General features: G+C 42.4%; 1 protein-coding gene across 1 annotated transcript in view; it reads right to left on the reverse strand.

Annotated features, from left to right (window-relative positions):
- b4galnt4a (beta-1,4-N-acetyl-galactosaminyl transferase 4a) overlaps window positions 1-18,568 on the reverse strand; it is a 443,680-nt gene that overhangs the window by 113,455 nt on the left and 311,657 nt on the right. Inside the window, exon 8 of the mRNA XM_039738621.1 lies at window positions 13,237-13,315. Coding sequence (XP_039594555.1) covers window positions 13,237-13,315 — 79 coding nt within the window. The remainder of the gene's footprint in view (window positions 1-13,236; window positions 13,316-18,568) is intronic.

An 18,568-nucleotide genomic window follows, 5' to 3' on the forward strand; every position in this document is an offset into this window, starting at 1 on the left:
ACAGACAGAAGTTAATTTATTTTTTTTGCTCCCTTGAGCCCAGTGGTTCAAGCGTCTCTATCTACACCATGAATTCTATCCCAGTTATTACAAATACTAAATCTAGACAGGCGTCCCACGTTGGGGTTAACATTACGGAATTAAACATGACAAGAAATAAATGACAGTAGTGAAGGTTCGACAGAAGCTGCTGTGGGCACGGAGGTAATTAAATATGGTGGGTCATGTGCAGAATGACATGCAACTCCAGACAGCCCAGGAGTGTGTCTTGAAGTGAAGTAGTAAGCCGGGGTTTGATAAATGATGGAGAAACAGAGGCGAGGATGTCATGGCGGAGATGTGGCTGCACAACTGTATGTTGTCTTCTTTTTAATGTCCCTCTGTATGTGAGATTTGGGAAATAGAGCAGAATAATCTGGAAAGCAGCAGGATTCCTGAGCTATACATTAGGATTATGGATGGCAAAGAGTGGGATACACAGAAGGTGCCACACCAGGTACAGCTGCTGCCTCAGCGCTTTTGAGTGAATGGGTACATTCTGGTGTCCCACTCAGGGTGAGCTCCTGCTTTGCACCTGATGTAGCCGGAATGGACACCATTTCCCTGTGATGGAGATTCCAGTTCACATAACAGGTGAGCAAATAGTATGATGCACCTCAAATAATAAAAGCAGTCGAGGAGGACGATGTGTAGTCTGCTAAAGCAGTACATTTACACGATTACTGCTGTAATGGAATGGAAATGACAAACCAGGGCCTCCATCTAGGAGACATCAGGTCACCACGCTGTCACTGCTGTTCCTCGGTCCACATCCACATGCAGACTCCTCAAGTTGGCACATTTTATCAACAAGGGCTCTGATTCTCCAGATCTGAGTCATGGCAACCCACACCACCTCAGTGCAAGTCGGTGTAAACAGATAGATATGAAAAGTAAAACATAAAACCTAGATATAAATGAAATTGACTGTATAATAGATTGTGAGATATTAAAGTTGTAAAATGGGTGGATGGGTATGAAATGCGCTATTTATTAATAATATTGATGTATTCTTTATTACAGACTAGCTGCGCTACCCATCTATGACGGATTAAATTCTAAGTAATCACCATAGACCTCAGCATTAATGTCTGCAGTGCACCATCTGTTGGAATGTTTTTTGTATGTGTATGGGAGGACACAATTTGTTACATTTGTCATTCCAACAGATGGCGCATCAAAACATTTGTAGTAGTAAAATGCAATACCACTGCAATTTGTTTCCCATGTCTCTGTTATATGCCATTTGGTATGGGACTTGTAAAAGCAGTATTAATGTTTGTGATGTGCCATCTGTTGGAATGACAAGTGAAATGCAATGCATTTTATTACTACAGATATTTGTGACAGAGACTGGACAGTCACTTAGATACACAGACAGACAGACACCCTTTTTATTAAGGTGTATTGATGCTTATGTAAGGCATTATATAAAAGTTTGACTGGTACATAGATATGAAACTTATTATATAAAATATGGATACAGTGAGAGAAAAAAAAAGAAAGTTATTGAATAAAATACAATGTTATGTAGTTATGAAGTGAAATGCACTACACAACAAAAATCAGATAGACAGATGTTAAAGTTGTAAAACAGGTGGGTGAATATGAAAGGCACTATATAATAAATATGAAAGGAAAGGCACTATATAAGAGAAATACAGACACAGTCATATGAAAAAGTTTGGGAACCCCTCTTAAGTCTTTGGATTTTTGTTTCTCATTGGCTGAGCTTAGAAGTAGAAACTTCCTTTTAATATCTGACATGCCTTATGGACACAGTAGGATTTCAGCAGTGACATTAAGTTTATTGGATTAACAGAAAATATGCAATATGCATCATAACAAAATTAGAGAGGTGCGTAAATGTGGGCCCCCCAACAGAGATATGACATCAATACTTAGTTGAGCCTCCTTTTCAAATCTAACAGCCTCTCAACACTGTCCTCCTATAGCCTGTGATGAGGGTCTGGATTCTGGATGGAGGTATTTCTGACCATTCTTCATACAAAATCTCTCCAGTTCAGTTCATTTTGATGGACAGCCTGCTTCAAATCATCCCATAGATTTTCCATGATATTCAAGTCAGTTGACTGTGACGGCCATTCCAGAACATTGTACTTCTCCCTCTGCATGAATGCCTTTGTAGATTTCAAACTGTGTTTTGGGTCATTGTCTTGTTGGAATATCCAAACCCTGTGTAACTTCAACTTTGTGACTGGTGCTTGAACATTATCCTGAAGAATTTGTTGATATTGTGTTGAATTCATCTGACCCTCGACTTTAACAAGGGCCCCAGTCCCTGAACTGGCCACAGAGCCCCACAGCATGATGGGACCTCCACCAAATCTGACAGTAGGTAGCAGGTGTTTTTCTTGGAATGCGGTGTTCTTCTTCCGCCATGCAAAGCACTTTTTGTTCTGACCAAATAACTCAATTTGTGTCTCATCAGTCCAAAGCACTTTGTTCCAAAATGAATCTGGCTTGTCTAAATGAGCATTGGCATACAACAAGCGACTCTGTTTGTGTTGTGAGTGCAGAAAGGGCTTCTCTCTCATCACCCTGCCATACAGATGTTCTTTGTGCAAATTGTGCTGAATTGTAGAACGATGTACAGATACACCATCTGCAGCGAGATGTTCTTGCAGGTCTTTAGAGGTGATCTGTGGCTTGTCTGTCACCATTCTCACAATCCTGCTCATATGCCACTCCTGTATTTTTCTTGACCTGCCAGACCTGCTGTGTTGGTTTAACAGCAACTGTGCCTGTGGCCTTCCATTTCCTGATTCCATTCCTTACACTTGAAACTGACAGTTTAAACCTCTGAGATGGCTTTTGTAGCCTTCCCCTAAACCATGAGACTGAACAAACTTTGTTTTCAGATCTTTGGAGAGTTGCTTTGAGGATCCCATGCTGTCTGTCACTCTTCAGAGGAGAGTCAAAGGGATTGAAGCACAACTTGTGATTGACCACCTTAAATACCTTTGACCACTCATGATTGGACACTCCTGTCTATGAAGTTCAAGGCTTCACGAGCTCATCCAACCAAGTAATCAGCATTGAGCAGTGACAGGCATTCAGATCAGCACAATGACAAGGGGACCCACATTTGTGCACAGCCAGTTTTTCACATTTGATTTAATTTCATACAAGTAAATACCGCTTCACTGAAAATTTTTGTTCGGAAAACATCCCAGTACTCAGATGTTCCTAGGAAATGAAAGACATACCACTGTTATCTTATTGTTGAAAGGAGAGTCAATTATTATGCAGGCTGAGAGGGGTTCACAAACATTTTCATATGACTGTAGATTATAAAGTTATTATCTAAGTATGACACAAATAAAAGGCTTGACATAACTGATAGGTATGAAAGTTGTCATCTAAGAGATGGGCAGATGTTCAATAATGAAATATGTTTTCACGCTCTATGTTAAATATTCACCCAGGTGCCCTGTTATTTACTATGAGTTTTGGTGGAAGATCTGAAAACATTCGGTGCCAAAAATCTTCAATAGCAGAAAAAAGGGGTAACAACATTTGATGGCACTGCAGGCAGATTGACAGGTAAATATGGAAGGCATTATATATATTTAATGATGACAGTATGTACTATTAGCACACATGGACAGTATCCCACATGCAGGAATGCTCTTTACTAAAGAGAGGGTACATTTACTCTCATGGTTTCCATTCCTTCTCCAGTATGGAGGAACAGAAACTGACACAACGATGACATCATTTCCAGGACACGCCCAGCTCCGCCCCTTCCAGCCTATCAGAGTGAAAAGACCTGAGAAAGCACAAGCCGTTGTCATTTGACTGGAGAAGCTTGAGACAGACAGACGTCTTTGGCTATTCTTCTTTGTTCCACAAGAGGGCACCAATTTGCTGTTTCCTATCCTTCTTCTTTATTTTTTGCGATTATTGCATTAAACTCCTAACTGGAGCCCCAAACATTTGCACCCTTATCATATACGGGGTTTGCCTGCGGGTGCCCCCATACCCTTTATAAGCCACTTTGTGTTTTCTTTTTCAAGGGCAAATACTTCTTCACGACTCTCTAGACTGATGGATAACTGAGGCACTGCATATTGTATGATAACAGATAGGAAAAGTGCGACTTACAATGAAGAGATGTGTAGGCAGAGAAGATATAATGAAAGTCGGTAAATAGAATATAATAGGGAATGAAAGACACCACAGTATATACCATATAGAGACAGATAGGAAAGATGGCATATCAACACCAACAAAAAGACATATACATGCAGACAATGAAAGGCACTATATAATAAATGGACGTATGAAACATTCCATACAAAACAGCAAAAAGACAGTTACACTGAAAGGCACTATACATCATATGGAGGTATATGAAAGATGCCATACAATACCAACACAAAGACCTACACACCTATACAGACAATGAAAGGCGCTATATACCATAGAGACAGATATAAAGATTTAATACAATATCAACAATGACAAATACACAGATAGATAATGAAAGGCACTATATGAAAATTCAGACAGATATAAAAATATGCCATACAATACAAACAAAAATATCGTAATACTGACGACAGGCACTATATAATATATAGTGTGATGGACAGCCGGGTCCCATGCCCGGCCGGGACGCCCTGCTGCATATGTTCCAGGGGAGCCACCATGGACAGCTCAATACCTCCCCCGGGACGCTTGGTGGCAGCCTCCCTGGCCGATGTTGATTCCCCAGTCTCCCGCATGGCTCCATGGGCCATGGAGTCCGCCACAACCTGGGTGGGAGCTGGGGTGGCCACTAGGGGGTGCTGCCGAGACTCAAGAACCCGGCTGGACGAGTCATCAGCCCCACCCGGAGGTGCAATTGGGACCAGGTGGTCAAGCACCTGGAACACTTCCGGGTGGGCTATAAAACAGGCCAGCCTCCACCACTAAAGGGCCAGAATCGGAAGAGAAAGAGGACGAGGTTGCCTGGGAGGAGTGGTGGTGCAAGGTGGAGAGTTGTTTGTGTTTAAAGTGCTTTTGGGACTGTGTTGGGCCTGTGGGACTCGTGGAAGATGTGTCCCACGGCTGAAGAGAAAATAAAAGCCTGTGTGATTTTACACGTGCCTCTGCGTCAGTCTGTGCCGAGTCGGGCGCCATATAGCGCCTTTATCACAAAGGACATATGAAACATTCCAAATAAAACAGCAAGAAGACAGCTATATATACAGACACTGAAAGGCACTATATATCATATGGATGTATAAAAAATGCCATGCAATACCAACAAATAGACCTACACATACAATGAAAGGCGCTATATACCATAGAGACAAATATAAAGATGCCATACAATACCAACAATGACAAATACATAATAATAATAATAATAATAATAATAATAGAGCAGCACGGTGGCGCAGTGGTAGCGCTGCTGCCTCGCAGTTAGGACACCTGGGTTCGCTTCCTGGGTCTTTCCTGCATGGAGTTTGCATGTTCTCCCCGTGTCTGCGTGGGTTTCCTCTCACAGTCCAAAGACATGCAGGTTAGGTGGATTGGCGATTCTAAATTGGCCCTAGTTTGTGCTTGGTGTGTTTGTGTGTGTCCTGCGGTGGGTTGGCACCCTGCCCAGGATTGGTTCCTGCCTTGTGCCCTGTGTTGGCTGGGATTGGCTCCAGCAGACCCCCGTGACCCTGTATTCGGATTCAGCGGGTTAGAAAAAGGATGGATGGATGGATGAATAATAGAGCAGCACGGTGGCGCAGTGGGTAGCGCTGCTGCCTTGCAGTTAGGAGACCCGGGTTCACTTCCCAGGTCCTCCCTGTGTGGAGTTTGCATGTTCTCCCCGTGTCTGCGTGGGTTTCCTCTCACAGTCCAAAGACATGCAGGTTACGTGGATTGGATATTCTAAATTGGCCCTAGTGTGTGAGTGTGTGAGTGTGTAAGTGTGTGTCCTGCGGTGGGTTGGCACCCTTGGTTCCTGTGTTGGCTGGGATTGGCTCCAGCAGACCCCCGTGACCCTGTATTTGGATTCAGCGGGTTAGAAAATGCATGGATGGATGGATGGATGGCTCCAGCAGACCCCTGTGACCCTGTGTTCGGATTCAGCGGGTTGGAAAATGGATGGATAATAGTAATAATAATAATACATTTTATTTATTTGTAGGCACCTTTCTAAACACTCAATGACACCGAACAATGGATAAAACACAGATTATAAACAAAAGTAAAATACAAAAGGTAAAATCGGACAGAGCAATTGTAATCAAAGAGAAAAAGCAGTCTTAAATAAATGAGTTTTAAGTTTAGATTTGAAAAGTGAAAATGATTCAGTATTTCTAAGCTCAGGGGGTAGTGAGTTCCAAATAAGGGGAGCAGAGCGACTGAATGGTGGTAAGACGGGCGAGGGGGACGGTCAAGTGGATGGAGGGAGAGGATCTGAGGGTGCGGGAGGGAATGGCAACATGGAGGAGGTCAGACAGATATGGAGGGGCGAGCGAGGTTGTGGAGAGCCTTAAAAGTTAACAGGAGAATTTTGAACTGAATTCAGAACTGAACTGGAAGCCAATGAAGCTGCTGCAAGACGAGAGTGATGTGGTGAACAGAGCGGTTGTTCCAGTAATGATGCGGGTGGGCAGCTGAATTCTGGACCAGTTGAAGCTTATAAAGAGATTTATGAGAAAGACCAAAGAAAAGGGAATTGCAATAATCCAGATGAGAGGTGATGAGGCTATAAACAAGGGTAGCAGTGATGTCGGGCGAATGTGATTCATGTTACGCAGGTGCAAATATGCAGACCGGGAGATGTTACTGATGTGGGACTGAAAGGGTAAAGTACTGTCAAGGATGACACCTGTGGAGAAGGCGAGACAGAAGAATTAGAAATAACAAAGGAAAAGTGATCAGTTTGGATAATTTTGATTTTGTACCAATGAGGAGAACCTCAGTTTTGTCACTTGTTATTTCATTTAAGAAAATTTGAAGAAAACCAGGATTTGATTTCTGCTATGCAATCAATAAGCGAGGAGGGTGGAAAGGAAGCAGTAGGTTTGCTAGTGAGATAGAGCTGGGGGTCATCGGCATAACAGTGGAAGATAATGTTATATTTAGGAAAGATATTACCAAGGGGAATGAGGTGAATAATGAAGAGGGGGGCCCAGGATAGAGTACACCTGATGTAACAGCTGGGTTAGGATGTGAAAGTTTTAAGCTGAACAAACTGAGTGCGGCCTGAGAGGTAGGATCTGAACCAGTGGAGTGTGGGTAACGCCAAACGAAGATAATCTATTGAGGAGAGTAGTGTGACAAATAGTGACAATAGTGGCTGCACTCACATCAAGGAGGAAGAGAATAAAAATTAAACCAGAATCAGCGGCCATAAAGAGATCGTTAGTCATTTTGATAAGTGCCGTTTCTGTACTGTTGAGGGGACGAAAACCAGACTGGAACTGTTCATACAGATTATTTTGAGATAAATGAGAAGGAAGTTGAATAGCCACTATGTTTTTTCAAGAATTTTGGAAATGAAGGGTAGATTAGAAATAGGATGAAAATTACTGAAATTAGCCGGATCGGCACCAGGTTTTTTTCAGTATTGGGGTTATTGCAGCAGTTTTAAAAGATGAAGGAACAGTACCAGTAGTGAGAGAAGAGAATAATGAAAGGCACTATATGAAAATTCAGACAGATATAAAAATATGTCATACAATACAAAGAAAAATTCATAATATGGACAATGAAAGGCACTATATAATATATAGATATATGAAACATTCCATATAAAGCAAAAAGACAAATGAAAGACATACCACTGTTATCTTATTGTTGAAAGGAGAGTCAATTATTATGCAGGCTGAGAGGGGTTCACAAACATTTTCATATGACTGTAGATTATAAAGTTATTATCTAAGTATGACACAAATAAAAGGCTTGACATAACTGATAGGTATGAAAGTTGTCATCTAAGAGATGGGCAGATGTTCAATAATGAAATATGTTTTCACGCTCTATGTTAAATATTCACCCAGGTGCCCTGTTATTTACTATGAGTTTTGGTGGAAGATCTGAAAACATTCGGTGCCAAAAATCTTCAATAGCAGAAAAAAGGGGTAACAACATTTGATGGCACTGCAGGCAGATTGACAGGTAAATATGGAAGGCATTATATATATTTAATGATGACAGTATGTACTATTAGCACACATGGACAGTATCCCACATGCAGGAATGCTCTTTACTAAAGAGAGGGTACATTTACTCTCATGGTTTCCATTCCTTCTCCAGTATGGAGGAACAGAAACTGACACAACGATGACATCATTTCCAGGACACGCCCAGCTCCGCCCCTTCCAGCCTATCAGAGTGAAAAGACCTGAGAAAGCACAAGCCGTTGTCATTTGACTGGAGAAGCTTGAGACAGACAGACGTCTTTGGCTATTCTTCTTTGTTCCACAAGAGGGCACCAATTTGCTGTTTCCTATCCTTCTTCTTTATTTTTTGCGATTATTGCATTAAACTCCTAACTGGAGCCCCAAACATTTGCACCCTTATCATATACGGGGTTTGCCTCATGGGTGCCCCATACCCTTTATAAGCCACTTTGTCTTTTTCAAGGGCAAATACTTCTTCACGACTCTCTAGACTGATGGATAACTGAGGCACTGCATATTGTATGATAACAGATAGGAAAAGTGCGACTTACAATGAAGAGATGTGTAGGCAGAGAAGATATAATGAAAGTCGGTAAATAGAATATAATAGGGAATGAAAGACACCACAGTATATACCATATAGAGACAGATAGGAAAGATGGCATATCAACACCAACAAAAAGACATATACATGCAGACAATGAAAGGCACTATATAATAAATGGACGTATGAAACATTCCATACAAAACAGCAAAAAGACAGTTACACTGAAAGGCACTATACATCATATGGAGGTATATGAAAGATGCCATACAATACCAACACAAAGACCTACACACCTATACAGACAATGAAAGGCGCTATATACCATAGAGACAGATATAAAGATTTAATACAATATCAACAATGACAAATACACAGATAGATAATGAAAGGCACTATATGAAAATTCAGACAGATATAAAAATATGCCATACAATACAAACAAAAATATCGTAATACTGACGACAGGCACTATATAATATATAGTGTGATGGACAGCCGGGTCCCATGCCCGGCCGGGACGCCCCTGCTGCATATGTTCCGGGGGAGCCACCATGGACAGCTCAATACCTCCCCCGGGACGCTTGGTGGCAGCCTCCCTGGCCGATGTTGATTCCCCAGTCTCCCGCATGGCTCCATGGGCCATGGAGTCCGCCACAACCTGGGTGGGAGCTGGGGTGGCCACTAGGGGGTGCTGCCGAGACTCAAGAACCCGGCTGGACGTCATCAGCCCCACCCGGAGGTGCAATTGGGACCAGGTGGTCAAGCACCTGGAACACTTCCGGGTGGGCTATAAAACAGGCCAGCCTCCACCACTAAAGGGCCAGAATCGGAAGAGAAAGAGGACGAGGTTGCCTGGGAGGAGTGGTGGTGCAAGGTGGAGAGTTGTTTGTGTTTAAAGTGCTTTTGGGACTGTATTGGGCCTGTGGGACTCAGGGGAAGACGTGCCCCACGGCTGAAGAGAAAATAAAAGCCTGTGTGATTTTACACGCGCCTCTCGCCAGTCTGTGCCGAGTCAGCCATATAGCCTTTTATCACAAAGGACATATGAAACATTCCAAATAAAACAGCAAGAAGACAGCTATATATACAGACACTGAAAGGCACTATATATCATATGGATGTATAAAAAATGCCATGCAATACCAACAAATAGACCTACACATACAATGAAAGGCGCTATATACCATAGAGACAAATATAAAGATGCCATACAATACCAACAATGACAAATACATAATAATAATAATAATAATAATAGAGCAGCACGGTGGCGCAGTGGTAGCTGCTGCCTCGCAGTTAGGGACACCTGGGTTCGCTTCCTGGTCTTTCCTGCATGGAGTTTGCATGTTCTCCCGTGTCTGCGTGGTTTCCTCTCACAGTCCAAAGACATGCAGGTTAGGTGGATTGGCGATTCTAAATTGGCCCTAGTTTGTGCTTGGTGTGTTTGTGTGTGTCCTGCGGTGGGTTGGCACCCTGCCCAGGATTGGTTCCTGCCTTGTGCCCTGTGTTGGCTGGGATTGGCTCCAGCAGACCCCCGTGACCCTGTATTCGGATTCAGCGGGGTAGAAAAAGGATGGATGGATGGATGAATAATAGAGCAGCACGGTGGCGAGTGGGTAGCGCTGCTGCCTTGCAGTTAGAGACCCGGTTCACTTCCCAGGTCCTCCCTGTGTGGAGTTTGCATGTTCTCCCCGTGTCTGCGGGTTTCCTCTCACAGTCCAAAGACATGCAGGTTACGTGGATTGATATTCTAAATTGGCCCTAGTGTGTGAGTGTGTGAGTGTGTAAGTGTGTGTCCCGGTGGGTTGGCACCCTTGGTTCCTGTGTTGGCTGGGATTGGCTCCAGCAGACCCCCGTGACCCTGTATTTGGATTCAGCGGGTTAGAAAATGCATGGATGGATGGATGGATGGCTCCAGCAGACCCCTGTGACCCTGTGTTCGGATTCAGCGGGTTGGAAAATGGATGGATAATAGTAATAATAATAATACATTTTATTTATTTGTAGGCACCTTTCTAAACACTCAATGACACCGAACAATAGATAAAACACAGATTATAAACAAAAGTAAAATACAAAAGGTAAAATCGACAGAGCAATTGTAATCAAAGAGAAAAAGCAGTCTTAAATAAATGAGTTTTAAGTTTAGATTTGAAAAGTGAAAATGATTCAGTATTTCTAAGCTCAGGGGTAGTGAGTTCCAAATAAGGGGAGCAGAGCTAACTGAATGGTGGTAAGACGGGCGAGGGGACGGTCAAGTGGATGGAGGGAGAGGATCTGAGGGTGCGGAGGGAATGGCAACATGGAGGAGGTCAGACAGATATGGAGGGGCGAGCGAGGTTGTGGAGAGCCTTAAAAGTTAACAGGAGAATTTTGAACTGAATTCAGAACTGAACTGGAAGCCAATGAAGCTGCTGCAAGACGAGAGTGATGTGGTGAATAGAGCGGTTGTTCCAGTAATGATGCGGGTGGGCAGCTGAATTCTGGACCAGTTGAAGCTTATAAAGAGATTTATGAGAAAGACCAAAGAAAAGGGAATTGCAATAATCCAGATGAGAGGTGATGAGGCTATAAACAAGGGTAGCAGTGATGTCGGGCGAATGTGATTCATGTTACGCAGGTGGAAATATGCAGACCGGGAGATGTTACTGATGTGGGACTGAAAGGGTAAAGTACTGTCAAGGATGACACCTGTGGAGAAGGCGAGACAGAAGAATTAGAAATAACAAAGGAAAAGTGATCAGTTTGGATAATTTTGATTTTGTACCAATGAGGAGAACCTCAGTTTTGTCACTTGTTATTTCATTTAAGAAAATTTGAAGAAAACCAGGATTTGATTTCTGCTATGCAATCAATAAGTTTAGGAGGGTGGAAAGGAAGCAGTAGGTTTGCTAGTGAGATAGAGCTGGGGTCATCGGCATAACAGTGGAAGATAATGTTATATTTAGGAAAGATATTACCAAGGGGAATGAGGTGAATAATGAAGAGGGGGGCCCAGGATAGAGTACACCTGATGTAACAGCGCTGGGTTAGGATGTGAAAGTTTTAAGCTGAACAAACTGAGTGCGGCCTGAGAGGTAGGATCTGAACCAGTGGAGTGTGGGTAACGCCAAACGAAGATAATCTATTGAGGAGAGTAGTGTGACAAATAGTGACAATAGTGGCTGCACTCACATCAAGGAGGAAGAGAATAAAAATTAAACCAGAATCAGCGGCCATAAAGAGATCGTTAGTCATTTTGATAAGTGCCGTTTCTGTACTGTTGAGGGGACGAAAACCAGACTGGAACTGTTCATACAGATTATTTTGAGATAAATGAGAAGGAAGTTGAATAGCCACTATGTTTTTTCAAGAATTTTGGAAATGAAGGGTAGATTAGAAATAGGATGAAAATTACTGAAATTAGCCGGATCGGCACCAGGTTTTTTTCAGTATTGGGGTTATTGCAGCAGTTTTAAAAGATGAAGGAACAGTACCAGTAGTGAGAGAAGAGAATAATGAAAGGCACTATATGAAAATTCAGACAGATATAAAAATATGTCATACAATACAAAGAAAAATTCATAATATGGACAATGAAAGGCACTATATAATATATAGATATATGAAACATTCCATATAAAGCAAAAAAAAGACAGTTACACCGAAAGGCACTATATATCATAAAGAGGTATATGAAAGATGCCATACAATACCAATAAATAGACCTACACATACAGACAATGAAAGGCACTATATACCATATAGGCAAAGAAAGACGCCATACAATACTAACAAAAAGACAGATATATAGACAGAGAGACAATGAAAGGCGCTATATAAGACAGAGATCAGCTCAAATTCAGGTGATAAATAAGGAGAGGTGAGCATTGTGTCATCATCACTTCTTAGAGCTCGGCCCACCAAACTCTCAAAGCCATTTCCCTGTGCTCGTCCCCCCAGCAGTTTTCCTCCCTGTGTCAGAGCTCTCTCTCTCTCTCGCTCTCTCTCTGTCTCACTCTATCGCTCTCTCTCTCGCTCTCACTCTCTCTCTCGCTGTCGCTCTCTCTTTCTCTCTCACTCTATCGCTCTTTCTCTTTCTCTCACTGTCACTCTCTCTCTCTGTCTCACTCTATCGCTCTCTCTCGCTCTCACTCTCTCTCTCACTCGCTCTCACTCTCTCACTCCCTCTCTCTGTCTCACTCTATCACTCTCTCTATCTCTCTCACTATATCGCTCTCTCTCTCGCTCTCACTCTCTCTCTCTCTCTCACTCTATCACTCTGTCTCTCTCTTACTCTATTGCTCTCTCTCTCGCTCTCTCACTCTATCACTCTCTCTCTCGCTCTCTCTCTCTCTCACTCGCTCTCACTCTATCGCTCTCACTCTCTCGCTCTCTCTCTCTCTCACTCTCTCTATCACTCTCTCGATCTCACTCGCTCTCACTCTCTCTCTCTCTCTCTCTCTCTCTCTCGCTCTCACTCTCTCGCTTTCACCAGGCGAGATGCCACGATGGCCACACGGGTTCACTTACCCCCACCTCGACGTGGTCCGAGCCCTTCTCGTCTTGCTTGTGGAGAATCTCAAAGAAGTAGCGTCTCAGAGAAATGAGGCTGCAGAGGACAAAGAGCGACATGTTAGAGGTCTGCATCACTGAGGGGGATCTTATGAGAGCACAGGAGGACCCTTAACACGTCATTTGAGCTCATGTTGTGTTTGTGCTCATCAAGACACAAAGACTGAACCTCAGCAGAGGCCATCACTCCATCATCTTCAAGTCCCTGGCGTCTTCAGATCTCGTGATTTTTTTTTTTAGTTTTACTCTTCAAAGCGGCCACTAGAGGGCAGACTGGTGTCACAGGACAGAGGGCAGAGCGGTGACTGAACTCGAGGTAGAAATAAACACAGAATGGGACTCTCAGCCACAAGTGGCAGACACACAGTGTCCCTAATCGCCCTCGGCCTAATTATAAACTAACACGCTATGCGCGGCGGCCCCCATCAGGTCCAAAGAAGCACAGCAGCCTCAAATGCCACTCTAAAAATATCAGGAGAAAATGGCCCAGAGTGGCTTGTGTCATGAAAAAGAGTCAACTAAAAACTAGAGGCAGGCACACTTGGTAGAGGTCTGCATCTTCACCATGAGGCTGCCCACCACCACCAAAAACAACATCATTTATTTCTGGTTATCCTCTCTCTTGCAAGGCATTTTTGTGTATTTTGGGTATTTGAAGTAGTTTGGACTTTCAAAAGCCTGAGGCCCACTTTAGGCCTGCGAGGACAATGAAGCCTGTCCTTTGAGTATGGGGTCAAGCTGCCTGAGGTGGGGCCCATTTATCCCTTTTTGTCATTTTGTCCTGCAGCTTCATCACACCCTTTACTGCAGTGCCATCCTTGTCAGATAAACAGAGTACAGCAGTCTGGGGTTCTGTTCACTTCTCATTTCAAGTATAAGATCATTGACTATTTTTTGTCAATTTTTAAATTAAATTAGATATTTTTTTGGCTTTAGCCTACCCATTATGGTCAGAACACCATTTTTTGTCCTGCTCTGTGTTCCTTCCCCTATGTATTTAAGGGCACACATACAGCCTGGCATGGTGCAGACGGTGGCATAAAATGAAAGGCACTATATGATGGACAGATAGACAGAAAGAAAGAAAGAAAGAAAGAAAGGCACTATACAAGATAGATAGATAGATAGATAGATAAATAGATAGATAGATAGATAGATAGATAGATAGATAGATAGATAGATAGATAGATAGAGTGAAAGACACTATATAAAATAGATAGATAGATAGATAGATAGATAGATAGATAGATAGATAGATAGAGTGAAAGACACTATATAAAATAGATAGATAGATAGATAGATAGATAGATAGATAGATAGATAGATAGATAGATAGATAGATGAAAGGCACTATATAATAGATAGATAGATAGATAGATAGATAGATAGATAGATAGATAGAGTGAAAGGCACTATATAATAGATAGATAGATAGATAGATAGATAGATAGATAGATAGATAGATAGATGAAAGGCACTATATAGATAAATAGATAGATAGATAGATAGATAGATAGATAGATAGATAGATAGATAGATAGATAGATAGATAGATAGATAGATAGATAGATAGATGAAAGGCACTATATAATAGATAGATAGATAGATAGATAGATAGATAGATAGATAGATAGATAGATAGATAGATAGATAGATAGATAGAAGACATAGATAGATAGATAGATAGATAGATAGATAGATAGATAGATAGATAGATAGATAGATAGATAGATAGATAGATAGATAGATAGATAGATAGATAGATAGATAGATAGATAGATAGATAGATAGAGATGATAGATATATAGATAGATAGATAGATAGATAGATAGATAGATAGATAGATAGATAGATAGATAGATAGATATTTTTTTTTATTTTTAAAAGCAAACTTTATTAAATAAACACAGGAATAAATACAAAAAAAAAAACACAGTAAAACTCAAAATCTTAAGTCTTACAAAAACACGTACACACTTTCCTAATGATGAATATTCATTTTAAACCATTACATATTCATATTGTTCTTGGAGTATATATTTATCTAATCCCCCATTGTTTCCACCCTCCAATCCCACTTATTCTCAATTTATCCACCCAATTTATAAAGGAATGAAACACCAAAGTCAAAGCACAAATTGCAAATTATCTTCATCACATACACAAAGCACATTATTCACGCACCACATTTCCTTAAACTTTGCTAAATTATTTGTGGACTTATAAAAATTAAAATCCACTAATATCCTACTTTCACATACTTTTCTAAAAAATACAACAACATTTTCATTTCCACTCCCAGTAATCTTGTTTTTACGGGTCTTCCATATTGACAGTTTTGCTTGCCCGATAATAAAATTAATTAAGTTCATATTTTCTCTGGTGTGTTTTGTAATTCTAACCCCAAACACAAACACCGTGCCATTATACGGGACCCCAGCCCTTCTACTATTCTTTCAATTTCACTAAAAAAGGTCTGGAGCCTCTCACAATACATAAATGCATGAAAGACACTTTCCCTCAGACCACAAAAGGGCAGCAATCTGAGACCCCGGACATATAATCGATAAGAAGGAGTTCACCGCTAGTATCCCATGTACCAACCTCCACTGCAGGTCTCCCACCCTACTGGCCAATGGCGGCTTGTACAACGACCTCCATGCGGGGTTCAGTCCTTGAGGGGCTCCAAGCTTGTCTCTCCATGGTGTGTCGTGTCTTCGTGTCCTCAGCTGCTCCAGGTTGTTCACCTTCACACAAATCCTGTACAGCTGTTTCCCCGGCACTGTAGGTAGAGATAACGCCTCTAGAGAACTTAAGGCTAAAACATTAGTCTCACCATCCCTCAGTTCAACAGCCGGAGACACAGTAAGCGTTGGAAAAGGTGTTTCGTCAGTTGGCTTCAATTGTGATGAGAAAATTCCGTGCAGGAGTGTCATGGATTCCCTGTCCATTGATGATTGTACCTGCCACAGAAACTTCTCCATTAGGCGGACTGAGTGTACCCCTGTCTCCACTGCTACCACTTGTGCACTTTTCCAAGTGTAATTTTCCCAGTCAATTATGTCCTTTATTGTGGTTATTCCATGTATTATGAAATGATTAATACAATTTTCAGAAAGTCCTGTAGCAGTGCCAACAGCAGGATTGTAGAACAGTGGTTCATGAAGGACCCAAAATGTGGAGAGGTCATCACAGTCCTTTTTTATCAACAGCAGTTGCCACGCTGCTAGAAGGCTTTTATAAAACCTGGCACCTGTAAAGTCTTGATCTTATCTAAGTGGCACAGCAGTAAACTTTTCCCAAGTCCCATATGCCTGGCTTGTTTAAAGAAGAGTACGGCTAAGTTCATCCACTGGCTCTGCTCGACAGGATACAGCAGTTTTTGAATGGTCTGAAGGCGGAAAGCAGCAATCCTGCTGGTAATGTCAATAAGTCCTTGTCCGCCTTCATCCAATGGTAAAAATAGAACGCCCTTCTGTATCCAATGGGTACCAGTCCAAAAAAAATCCATGATCGCCTTCTGTATCTGCTGAACAAGCAAAGGTGGAGGTTGTAGACAAATACACTTATGCCACAGGCTGGAGGTCACCAGGTTATTAATGACCAGCATCCGTCCTCTATAGGATAACTGAGGGAGTATCCACTTCCACTTGGCAAGCCGAGCTGTAACCTTGTCCAACAGACCCTCCCAGTTCTTTTGGATGTAGTGGTCATCTCCGAGATGGACTCCCAGGTACAGGAAGCCTCCAGTTGTCCACTGCAGACCCCCCTTCAGTCGAGGAGGACTACATCCTTTCCAGTTCCCAACCAACACTGCACTACTTTTGTTCCAATTCACTTTAGCCGAAGATGCTTTGCTGTAATTCCTCAGACAATCAGTTAATTTGTCCAAATCCTTCTGGCTTGTGATGACCACAGCAAGATCATCTGCATAAGCAGTGACTTTCACAGGGTCCATGTTGCAGTTGGGGATGGAGAGACCAGTCAGCACCTTCCTCAGGTGCACCAGGAAAGGCTCCAGCGCCAGAGCATATAACATGCCGGACAAAGAACATCCCTGTCTGACTCCTCTTCTGACACTGAAAGGTGCACACAAGCCACCATTGACCTTTATGATACCAGAAATGTCACTATAAAGTAAACGAATATGTTTAATAAAAGACCCCCCAAACCCAAACGCCTTCATGGCATTCCATAAAAGGAGTGACTGACCCTGTCAAAAGCTTTTTCCTGGTCAAGAAAAATAAGACCAGTCTGAAAACCAAACAGTTCTGCAGCAGCCAAAATGTCCCGAATTAAAAAAATGTTATTAAAGATGGACCTGCCAGCCACGCAGTAATTCTGATCAGGATGCACCACTCTCCCTAAAACTTGGACCATCCTGTTGGCTAAGGCTTTAGAGAGAACTTTATAATCAGCGCATAAGAGAGACACAGGCCGCCAGTTCTTAATGAGACACAAGTCTCCCTTCTTCGCAGCAGCGTGATCACGGCTCTACGGCAGCTCTGCGGTAACAAGCCAGTTTAAAACTCCATGGAACACTTCCAATAAGTCCAGGCCGATGACATCCCAGAACTCTTTATAAAACTCCACTGGTATTCCATCGATTCCGGGACCTTCCCTGTTTTCAGCTGTCCCAGGGCTGTGGTGAGTTCTGCAAAGGTCACCTCTCTATTTAGCTGTGCCACATCTGCATTGGGCAGCTGCGGTAAGTCCTGCAAAAAGGCCTGTTGGTCTTCACTGCCACCATCTCCATCTGCAGCAAACAGAAGTTCATAAAATTCGCGGACCACCTGCCTTATTTCACTGGGCTCTTGTGTCTCACTGCCATCGGGTGTTCTTATGCAATGTAAGATTTTACTCTGCGAGTTTTTTCTCTAAACCAAAAATATTGAGTTGGTGCATCCATCTCAGTCAGTCGTTGAAACGGGCCCTCACTAAAGCCCCCTGAGCTCTGGTCTCAAGCAGGTGAGCCAACCCCAGTTTAGCAGAAGTCAGGCTCGCCTGAAGCTGCTCATTTGGACCCTTCTCTAGAAGCTGTTGAAATTCAGCTATTTTAATTTCTAAAGCTGCCATTTCTGACCGCAATACTTGGGTGACATTTCTGGTATACTCCTGACACAAGGCCCGGATGTGACTCTTCCCAACCTCCCACCACTGTTGTAAGCTGGTGAACTCCTTCTTCATAGCCTTCCAGCCTCCCCAGAAATGAACAAATAACTCTTTAAAGTTCTGATCTTTAAGGAGGAGTGTGTTAAAATGCCAGTATGGACTACGGGTCTGTAAGTGT

This window comes from Polypterus senegalus, chromosome 1 (assembly GCF_016835505.1).
Source record: "Polypterus senegalus isolate Bchr_013 chromosome 1, ASM1683550v1, whole genome shotgun sequence".
Classification (NCBI taxonomy): Eukaryota; Metazoa; Chordata; class Cladistia; order Polypteriformes; family Polypteridae; genus Polypterus; species Polypterus senegalus.